Below are 12039 nucleotides of genomic sequence, written 5' to 3'. Positions count from 1 at the left end.
TAATATTTTTTATGATCTTTTCATAATATTTGGAGTCCATATTAGAACTTTGAAAAAATTTGAATACACACTGCAGGATCTATTTAGAGATGACGCTTCCAACAAGATTTTCTTGATCTCCAAATTTAAATTTGAGACTTTTAATCAAACGTAAAACAATCTCATCGCTAAGTAGCAACTCATTTCGGTGTTTGCAATGGATCTTTTGGTCAACTGATTAATACTTCCTCCGTTTAAAAAAGAATATCTATTTCCTTTTTAGTTTGTTTAAAAAAGAACGATCATTTTCCTTTTTTGCAACATTTCAACTTTAACTTTCAACATGACATGTTTAAGACCACAAAATTAAAAAGCATTTTGATATATTTGACATTTACAATCACAAAACTAAAAAACTTTTTTCTTTTCTTACATTTTATTTCATGTCAAATTAGACTATTCTTTTTGAAATGAAGGAGTAGTATAATGGACTCTCATCACTACCGCCAACACAGTTTCAAAACTTTTTGTCCCTCTTGGACTCAGTCTTCTTCTATTCAGTTGTAAATTGTTTGAATTTGATATTGTCTAGTATTTGTCATATAAAAGATATTCATAAAGTTTATCACATATTTTTATTTTTGTCACATAAAAGTCATCAAATTTTAAATTTTATTAAGAAAAAATAACTTTTATACTAATTTTTATCACATCCTAAAGAGTAAATTAAATCTTACATGAATTTTTATATTACGTACTAAAAAAATTATACGACACTTCTATAACATATTGAGTATAATGAATTAATTTCAATAATTATTCTCCAAAGTTGACATTTTCGTCTAGAGAACAAATAAAATTTGTAATTATATAAATGTACACATGCATAACAATGAATGTACTCTATACCTTACTTTAATTATTTTTTTAAAAAATATTCCATCGTTAATGAAAAAACATATATATAATGAGATGATTAATTGTGGTGTCATTTACATTGAACATCAACCAACAAAGACTTAGAAATTCCAGGACATGGATCACCACCAAACTTCTTACTTGAATGAGCAATGGTACATTTGCTCTTCCCTAAACAAGCCTACGCAATTCAGATTAAAACGAGTTAATCAATCATATTTTTATGAGCTAATTCTAACAACTCTTAGAAACAGGTAAAGAATATAATGTACCTTTTCCACAATGGCTTTAGAGTTAGAGGAGTGACATAGTCCAATGTCATAATCATCACAATCACCAATTGGATTTCCAAAGCTTGCAAACAAAATCTTGGAAATTTTTCTTCCTTGAGGACAACTAAGTTGCACTTTAGGTCTTCTACCATGTTTTCTCCAAGAGTTTATTACTGGTGGTGGATTTGAATCTGCGACGTGCGCGCATACTTTGGTTATTGAAATTGTGTCAATGGTTATGCCAAGAGGATTGCCTATTTCCTCCTCAAATAACACCAATACATTGTCTTTAGGTTTGAGAAATGACCTTGGAACATTGTACCTATAAATACAATACACATTTGGAACATTAAGTTCTGTCTACTAATAATTAATATGTATAATATTGTTGTACATAGTAAGTGTTACATACCAAGTTTGTGAAGGAACCCCTTGAGGTGTGTGAAAGGAGAGCCAAAATCTTCCAATACTTTGGCCATTAACCCAAACTTCACCTTTCCCCATCGATCCAAGATTTAGAGTAACAGGATCATCGCCTTTTGGTGCATCGAAAATGGACTGCATAATTGCAATGTGAGTTAAAACAACACATATAAAGTTTATAGAAATACATAATTTATATGCATATGTACATTTACTTACCTTGTACCATGTAAGTTGTTGTTTAGAAGAGCCTAATCTGCTCCAATTACCACTCTTTGTACGTTCTGATGAGTAAATTTGTAACTTTTCTCCCAACAATCCAACCTTATAATATTATGTAATTAAAATAAAATTCACTTGAAAATTAAGATAAGAGATCCTCTGTTTTAAATCACAAGTCATGGATGTTTATTTATTATATTTACGCTGTAAGTCAGTGTATATAAGTTAAGTTCAATGCGGTTATTACCTGATAACCCCATGAAAAATCAGTGAAGTTTTTGAGAACTCTATTGTCTAATTGAATCATAACTGAATGTACACCTAGAGACCTACGCTCAAGAAATGCCCCTGAATTCTGCATATATATAGTAAAGAAGAGGAAATTTGTGATCTATTTTTAGCTTAGTGAATATTTTCTTGAGAAAAAAATAAAATTAAAGATTTAAGTACAAACCGGTAAACCAACTGTTGCACTCAGAAATGAGATTTGATTTTTTCCTTTTTGTAGAGAAACCGTGCTTTCTACTAAAAATGATGCTTTTCTAAATTGTCCATGACCATATCCTACAAAAAAAAAACACATGAAAATTAACAAATCGATAACTATAACAATAACATACCAGTGAAATTAATATTTATTATCGAAAAATACTCACCCACAAGATGTCCATTGACAAAAACATGCAAAACATGTCCTAATGACTTCACACTTAGTTTAACTTGCTCCTCCTCTGATTCCTGCTCCAAACTAAATATCACATCAATTCTAGCTTAAATTAGTTGATAAATTTATTGACATTTCTAATAATAATAATAATAATATATGAAGTTATTTTCGTTAAATTTGATACGAAAATTAATCCTATTGAAGCAAGTTAACTAATATATATTACTATGGTTATTTGAATTTTGATTACCTAGCAGTGTACCAAAGATAGTCAGAGACATCTTTTGTAGTATTTGTTTGCTCCAACAATGTCTCTGATCTAACTGTTGTTGCATCAAATTGCGGAATTATCTCATGGAATTGTTCCCATTTCTCAGCTCTATCAAACTTGAATACTGTAGTCGGACTTCTCGTGTTGAATTGTGTACTTACCTAATAATATCACGCATGAAAATCACTCTGTTACTTTCGTGTTATAGTATACATGAAATTCATTCAAAAATTGACTTTCAAAATAAATCTATGTACGTACCTTGGCTGTATTGAAGACTACAGTTTTACAGTCAGGCAATATGCTAATAGATTTTGGAGGTAATTGATATGTCAAATCTCGAAATTTTACTGTTATATTCTTATTACTGTGATCTGTGTTCACCAGTAATGCTGAGCATTTAGTTCCTGAATCTTCGCCGTATACATAAACCTAATGTATAATTTTTATATACGATTAAGAAAGAAAAAAAGTAAACAGTAAATTCGATCAGACGAAGCAAGTCTCGTGTAATGTATTACCTCCTGTAGTGGACCTAAAGAATGCATTGTGGGAAAAGTAGAAAGTATGTTTTCAGAGCAAAACTTTATAGCTGCATGTAATTCCTTGAAATGACCATATTTTGGTTGACTGATTAGACCTGCATAACAAAGGTGCATAGAACGATGCACATAATATTAGTAATATGTGATTCGATACAAATAGTAAATAATTTGCTATCACAAAGTAAAATTTTATCTATGTAATTTAATTAATTTGATTATAGCTTACCATACTCGTCAAGTGGGGCCAGATCATAATAACTTGTAATCATAAATTCTGCAGCACTTCTGCCAAAATTTGTGCCTCCATGATACTGCTCATGAAAGAACGCAAAACGGAAATAACGCCTCAATTTTAAATAAATTAATATTGAATTCTTATGACGAACAAGTAATATAGAATTAATATAATCAATATATTTTATCATAAAAAATTACCATATAATAGTTTATGTAGGTCCCATTCTTCCTAGCAATAAATAGAGCAACTTGATAGGCCATTTCTTCTGCTGATCTCTTTACTGCATTTTTCCCATACACTTGATAGCTACAAATTTTTTTAAAAAAATTCAGCAAAGTTTTACTTTTGTAAAGTAGTCGTTTGTATCTGACTAATTAATTCGAAAAATAGTTTTTACAATATTAAATTAGGAATTCGTGCTTTATCAAGGCTTCAAAAGTAAAAAAAAGTTTAACTTTTTTTATTTGTACTATTATTCAAAATCATTCTTTTAATTTGTCTTCAAAAAAAGTAAGTTAAACACTTCAACTCAAATAAAATACATATGTAATTTTGGCTCGAAGTGGTTAAATTTTGTAGAGTTTGAAAGTTCTTACAAGCTAGTCCAATTTTCTGTCCAAATTGAAGGCTTATTTGGTGAATTAGGCCCTTTAAATGTTTCTCCACAAGTCCTTCCATTGCATGTGTTAATCTACACACAAACATATTTAAAAATTAGTGGTGCAAAAACTTGACATGATGAATAAATAATGAGTTTAATTTCCATACACTGAAATTATGTAACTATTTTACGTTATGAGGTCAAATTACGTGAGACTATAGATCTTAAAAAATAAAACAATTTACCTATTATTTTATGATAAAAATAAGAAGAGAAAATGAAACATACAACAGGATCAGGCGCATCATCTTGTTTACACATGATCCAAGGTACACCAGTATCAAGTTCCACAGCCATTTTTGCTGCCCAACGAACATAAGGGGGTCCTTTTTCTCCAAATGATTTCTCTTTATTTTGATATTCATTTTCTATCTGTATAAATTAAAAGATTATTCGAATTAAATCTCGTGAAGCAAAACGTAACTAGTAATTAACATGTTATTTAACCTGTGAGAGTATAATTGGACCTCCTTGTGACGCATATAACCCTTCTGACTTCATCAAGTTCACTATCTTTGTTGTGAAGTTTTGCATATAAAACTATCCAAAAAAAAAAAAATGTTAATTTTCCTACCAATTCAAACAAAAATAAATAAATAAATAAACAAATAAAAAAGTGGTCGAGTCACAAATTTAACAGTAATGTTATTAGAATCAAGAGCTTACCATCATGTTAAAACTTTATTTTTTAACTAAAACCATCAGACAAACAATCTCACTCCCTAAACCTGCCTCGGTACCACTTGTTATGATCAAACACTTAGTATCGTGCCAGAAGTTATAGCTCATAGCAAATTTGCAATTTTATTTCTTAACTAAATCCAAGTAAATACCATGTTTGATCATGACTCCGATTTGAAATACCCAACCGTTCACAGGCTTTGCTATAGGCAGGATATTGACAATTTGACATTACCCAACAAAAATAATTAAAGGTAAAAGTATTGTTACGTACCTTAAATGGTTCGTTATCAGATCGATAAACAATGCCAGGAACATCATGTAACCAAAATGGGAAGCCCCTAAAAATTCAACAAAAATTTATCCAAATACAATGAAAAGAGGTCAAAATATAACAAATGAATATTTTTTGGATTAACAAAAAAAATAGGGAAAAAGTCTTGAAATATATTTGGACTTTGATCAAAATTTTTATAACAATTCCAAATTTTGGCCAAATTCCTATTTATAATGATGTAATATTTATGACTGACACCTATATATCTTTAAAATAGACTATCAGATAGTGCAGGAATCTTAGTTTGAGACTATTGCAATAACTTTGATCAAAATTTCAATATATTTCGAACCTTTTTCCCGAATAATTGATATTTAAGTGTTTTTTTATTACCCATAAGTCCATTCAGCCTCAATATAAGGTCCAATACGAAGGCAAGCATAGAGACCTTGTGCTTGAATTTGCTTTATAAATGCTACTATATCACGTCTTCCACTAAAATCATACTTGACATCACATGAAAAAACAATAATAATAATAAGTCAGTGCACAAAATATTTAGCGTATACGAATGATTCGAAAAAATAATATTAATGACAGCATTTTATCTAATACCTGTCCAGGTTGCGGTTCATGAAGGTTCCAAAATACATAAGTCTCAATCACATCTATTCCACCTTCTTTAGCTTTCGATATTAAAGATGGCCACATCTATCATAAAATATGAAAAAGCAAATTCGAAAAGAGAAAGTTAGTTATCACATTACACATTTTGTTACATATGACATTTTGTCTTTATTGAATGTCACAAAAATTAAAAATGATAGTCAAACAATGCGAAATTAAAAATAAATAAAGAAGTATAAAAATAACTCTAAATTTGGCGAAAATTGTTAGTTTCAAATTTGAATTATTGACAACCTTAAAAACAACATACGTACTTGATAATAAACTTAAATACACTCTTAATATACTCTCAATATGCAACATGACATAGCAAGTGGTCTCAAACTCTTGTAGGAGCATGAAGTTTTTAATAAAAATTGAGAGTAGTGTTGAAAACACCCCTGAACTTGATGAGAATTTAGGGGTATATTTAACTAATATTGCAAGATCGGGGGTGTATTTAGCTTCAATTAGTCAAGTAAAAGAGTGTTTTTAAGGTTGTCAATAGTTTGGAGATGATGTAAGGATTTTAATGATTGTGAAAACATATACAATCTAAGCATTCAGAAATCATATCAATTAATTCAGGATCGTAGAACTATATGATTTTCACATAAATGTATTACTATGATAATTCAGTCAAGAATATATACCTAAATCAGCCATTCCATTATAATTCTGTACTTATTGAGCGGAAGTCTTTTCTTTTGGTTCTTAAGAAGTTGTTTCTGTCTCTTACTTTATATTTTATGAATAACTTTGATGCATAAGATTATTTCTTTATGGCAGAGAGAGGATCCTTTAAATAACAGTGATCGTTCTCACCTTTCAATCATGCTGAAGAGGTAATTGGTAAAGTGAAAGACTTAATGGATAGTTGGAGTAACTTCTCCACACATGTAACTAACTTTTCCACTTATCCAATTAGAATTAGAATTTAGTTAGTGTTAAATATTAAACCAAAATAATATTAATGCGAGTGAGTCATAAAGCTAACGGATGAAAATAATAATTAACGTCAAGTTTAGAAGTGTTTTTCGATACTTCTCTAAAAATAATGATTAGTTTAAATTTAATATAAACATTACACCTAAGTACTTTCATACAACTTTTTATACATCAGAGTATACAATGATACTATACAATGTTATATTCTACATACTTACAAGAAATAAAGATTTCGTTTTTTATGAATTTAAATTATTCATCAATTAGCTTCAAATATTAACCACAACACTTCAAATATGAAGTACCCAACAAACCCCACTCTCAATCAATCTCTTGAACATACAAAAAAAAATCTCATCACAAATTAAGAAATTATTACCTTTTTTCTTGAGTGTTACAAATTATATACAAAATAAATAGGGTAAGATAAATCTATTTCATTTTAATTATTATAAACTTGAGAGAAATGATTATATAGGTGGTTAAAGAAATAATCATTCAATAAAAATCTATTTCATTTTAATTATTATAAACTTGAGAGAAATGATTATATAGGTGGTTAAAGAAATAATCATTCAATAACTAAACATTAAAAAAAATATCTCGCAAAATATTTTGTTAAAATGTATGTTCTTTTATGTCAAGTGTATTTTTAATAAGTTGGCTTTTAATATTGCATCACTTAATAAAAAAAATTCAAACAAGTTAAATACGGACTAAATTAAAGGTTTTAAAATATTTAATTAACCAGTCAAAATAATTATATTTGCTACTTAAATATATAAAAATATATATGTTTATATATATATATATATATATATTATTTTAAGGGAAAATACACAAGTATCCCTAGACTATGACCAAAATCCCAGAGACACACCTTAATTAAACTAATGTTCTATTACCCCATGAACTTATTTTTTTTAAAATTTTATACACCTTTTGTTTTACGTGGAACACTCCATGCACTCCACACAATTGAGGTGCGTGAGAGATATTTAGATGCCACGTAAATAAAAAAGGTGCACAAAATTACAAAAAAATAAGTTCCGAGGTAATAGTACCTTAAAATAGTTAAGATATATCTCTGCGATTTCAATCGTAGTTTAGGATGATATTTGTGCATTTTTGCTTATTTTAACGAGCAATTATACCATGTAAATATCTTCTTTTTTTTTTTTGATATATAGTTGTTATAATTAAGTTAAAAAAGCATACATTTTTTCTATTAACCAAACAAAAGAAATTTTTTAAAACTATAATAGCGGTAACCATGACTACATGAAAATCTAGTTGGAGAAATATTATTTTGTTGCCATTAGTTGGGACTTGGAAGGAATCAAGATTGTATCGTACCGGTTAGTTGAACTTGTATGTTTGATTTTATTTATTTTAAAAAATATATAATAATATGTACATATGCATATACATATAAGAAATAATTTTCAATTGTCATTTTTATTTTACATCCTTATTGTTTTTAATACAAAAGATTAATTCTAATTAATAAGATGTTACTCGATGTAGTAAAATTTTTATTTATTAATATGAAGAGTTAAGTAATTTATGTAACAATGAAAATGATTCGAATAGTTGAATATGGGCTAAATTAAAGAGGAAATAATCCCTCTCCCAAATTAAAGTTTATTTGCCCGGAATGTTTGTTTGGGATTTTAAAATAAATTTTAACATTTTCGATTGTTCAATAAAAATAATTATAATTACTAGTTAAATATACAAAAAATACAATATATAGAAAGAATAAAAATTAATTATTATTTAATGAGAAATATATATTTTTTTAGTTCTTATAATTAAGTTGGAAAGACGTACAAGTTTTTCTAAGGAATCAAACAAAAGAAAAAAAAATAACTATAATAGCGGCGATTATGACGACATGAAAATTTTGTTGGAAAAGAATTGTTTTGTTATTCTTGTTAGTTGGGAGGATAAAGGAATGATCTCAATATTTTTTTTTTTTTGCAATCATATATTTATTTTTTATAATGAAAATGTTGTTTAGAATAACTTGCGGATATTTCTGTTGAATTAATATGATTAAAAGTTTATAAAATTTGATCGAATTTACTGAATGTGATCAAAGTGTGTTGGTAAAATTGGTTTCAAATGATTCAGATGTTATTTCTAGATCTGAAAATTAAATGATTAAGATAATTTAATTTATTTTTAATATTTAAATAAATATAATTTATTTATTTTTAAATGATTAAGATAATTTAATTTGTTTTCCATAAACGACCCTTCTCTTATTTCTAAGATGTCTCAAAGATAACTCAAAACATATATAAAATTCAATCCTAAACAAATAAAAGAAATTACCTACATATATTTTGCACTTATTGGGACTGAGGTAGTTACCTTTTATATAATTAGTTATTAAAGTTGATTGCATTGAAACAATAGTACTTTTAAATTTTATATCCAATTAAACAATATCACATATATATTTATTTTGTAATTCTGCAATATTGAAAAATAAAGAAATTGTAAAAAGAAATGGTGATTGTTTTGTGATTGATTAGAAACTTTGAAAACATATCAATTTTAAGATGTTTAATAAGATAATTTGTAGTGTCTAATTTGTTGTGTTTCTTGTAATTATCATTAGAGACCACTCCAACAAAAGTGTGAAATTAAAAGGGAATTTTCCAAAAATTGATTTGGAAATTTACAAGAAAATCTCCATATAATTTGTATTTTTTTTAGTGAACTTTAAATATCAAACGGCAATATTTAATATAAATTTATTAATTAATTGACACTCATTCAAAAAACTATTAAATTATTTCGTTTGTTTGTTACATTTTACAAATGGATTCTTCCATTGTAACTTTAAGATACTTATTCAAATATATTTAATAATTTAGAGATTTTTTTTTATGTTAATTAAGATAACTAGTAAAATCTTTATTGTTTTCTTTGTAATTATCACCAGAGACTTTGAATATCAAACGGCAGAGCCAAATATAAATTCCTTATTATTAAGTCTCTTAAAAAAAACAATTCATTAATTTTGTTTGTTTGTTACATTTACAAATGAATTCTTCCAACGATGTAATTTATATATACTTATTCAAATATATTCAATAATTTAGAAAAGCAAGAACTTGTTTATTATAATTTATCTACATGTTATTTTTTTTAATTAAATGTTGATACACAAAACCCAAATAAGCGACGTAGTCAATTAATATTGACTCAGTCCAATAATAGTTATTCATTATACTAAAAATAGTTATCTATAATACTTATTTAATTTTTTAAAAATAAACATATAATTTTTTTGTATCGTCTATTTTACCTGTGCTATTAAATATTATTTATCATCTAACATATTTCTCAAAACATTAAATTTTAATAAAATCAAAAGATGATATAGTAATATTACTCATATCATTCATTGTTTCTTAAACACTATGACAAGTCAATAGTGAACAATTATTATTAAACAATACTACACTAAGTATAATTTTAACAAACTTAAATGCAGCAGATGAGAGTTACAGTTTTTATAATTAAGAGTCAATTAAATTAGATAACTAATTACCGTTTTTGTTTCATATAACTGAATTATTGAAAGTTTTTTCATAGTTTAAAATAAGTAAATTGGTTTAAGTTTACAAAAATTGCTGGGATTTGTTTTAATTTATGTCCTTAATTTTTTTTTCTTAAATGGTGTGTTCTATTATTACGGACTAGAGGAAGTATATTACATGTAATTTTGTTAGATGGTAAATTACCTATTACTATAAATATATTAAACAAAATTGATAAATATCTCATATAAACAGAATTATTATAAACATTATGCGTCCAATAAAGCTCTGAATTCATTTCTGAGTAAATATAAAGTCTTAAATAACTAACGTTATTTTTTTTTTAGTTTTTCACTCGGTGTTCGGAGTCCACATTAAAGGTTCGACTAAATTCAGATTGCGCATTGCCGGTTAAGGGCGAAAACTCCTATCAGTACTAATACTCATTCATTTAGTGATGAATTATCAAAATATTTTAATAAATAAAAGTAATTTAACGACGAAATTTAAAGCATATAACTATGTAAAAGATAGAGAGAAATACATACATCAGGAGTGCTTCTTGGATAATGAATAGAACCAGAAAATAACATTTTTCTTTGGCCATCAATTATCAACGACCTTCCATCATACGTAACGTTTACCGCGACGGTCATCATCACCATCACCATCATCATCACCACTATTAATGTCGCCGTGTTCCGCCACATCAACTGTATTTTCATTTTCCTTTATAATTATTTCTCTTAAAATTTTATAATTTTTTTAGCAAGGAGTAATGAGAGACACAATTTCTTTTTATAATTTTTTTAGCAAGGAGTAATGAGAGACACAATTTTTTTTTTGATAAGGCAAGTTTATATATAGGAGGAACTTTAGACGTGTATTTCAGTGTTATAAAAGGAAATTACGTTTGTGACCTAAACTCATGACATCATATGTTTGTTATGTTTACATGTGTAATTTTGTAAAATCATTTTTGAAATTTTGATATTCAAATAAATTTATCTTAAACATAATTTTTTTCATATATCTATTAAATATTTTGAATTGTAAACTATTGTGTTACAATATTAAAACATAAAAGAATTATTTAAAAAACTTAAATATTTCATGCTTAAATATCAGTTAAACTTAAACAGTTTGAATTTCAAAATTTTTAACAGTTTCACAAAAAATGGGGAAGAGGAAAATGGCAATTAGGAGACATACACTCATATTTTACTTTTATATTGAATAGTGAAAGTCTTTCCCTCTAAAATTACTTTTACTTATTTATATTATATATATATATATATATATATATATATATATATATATATATATATATATATATATTTAAGTTGTCTATACTTTTAATGTTCTTTAATCTCAATTTTATATATTGAAAATATTTTGAAAAACTTATGTTATTCATTAAAAAAGAAATTGCCGGCTTGTGAATCCTCCATTACTTGCCGTAGTTGACTATTTTCTCGCTTTTTAATGATCAATTTTATTTTATTTTTAGTTTAGTTCAAAAATTTCAAAACTTGTGACCTAAGAAAATTTAGTTAATATCACTTTTAATTTGCTTTCATCTATATATAAATATATCGTACAAGTTAATTTTGTTAAGAAATCTCTAAAGCTTTCCATTGTATGGGAAAAACTTATATAATATTCTCTCCGTCTCAATTTATATGTTATATTTATACTTTTTACTTGCATTACA

General features: G+C 26.6%; 1 protein-coding gene across 1 annotated transcript; it reads right to left on the bottom strand.

Annotated features, from left to right (window-relative positions):
- Positions 1–866: 866 nt before the first annotated feature.
- On the bottom strand, positions 867–11159 carry LOC101267764 (beta-galactosidase 16). Its single transcript, XM_010314539.4, has 19 exons — positions 10874–11159; positions 5770–5865; positions 5548–5660; positions 5152–5218; positions 4644–4736; positions 4425–4568; positions 4132–4226; positions 3733–3841; positions 3524–3608; positions 3274–3392; positions 3014–3184; positions 2732–2913; positions 2471–2562; positions 2269–2378; positions 2062–2169; positions 1812–1916; positions 1582–1727; positions 1170–1491; positions 867–1078 (listed from the first exon to the last, which is right to left on the bottom strand). The coding sequence occupies exons 1-19, from the start codon at positions 11048–11050 to the stop codon at positions 968–970; spliced, it is 2445 nt and encodes an 814-aa protein (XP_010312841.2). The 5' UTR covers positions 11051–11159; the 3' UTR covers positions 867–967.
- Between the last annotated feature and the right edge of the window lie 880 nt (positions 11160–12039).

The sequence above is a fragment of the Solanum lycopersicum genome, chromosome 11 (genome assembly GCF_036512215.1).
Source record: "Solanum lycopersicum chromosome 11, SLM_r2.1".
In the NCBI taxonomy this organism is placed as follows: domain Eukaryota; kingdom Viridiplantae; phylum Streptophyta; class Magnoliopsida; order Solanales; family Solanaceae; genus Solanum; species Solanum lycopersicum.
This window is presented reverse-complemented; position numbering and strand designations above follow the sequence as displayed.

Excerpts from the sequence above, each read along its gene's own strand:
- LOC101267764 (XM_010314539.4), bottom strand. The coding sequence starts at position 11,050 with ATGAAAATACAGTTGATGTGGCGGAACACGGCGACATTAATAGTGGTG. Across the intron at positions 2,563-2,731 it reads TATCTTTGGTACACTGCTAG|TTTGGAGCAGGAATCAGAGG; the intron begins GTAATCAAAATT and ends TGTGATATTTAG. Across the intron at positions 1,917-2,061 it reads ATTTTTCATGGGGTTATCAG|GTTGGATTGTTGGGAGAAAA; the intron begins GTAATAACCGCA and ends TAATATTATAAG.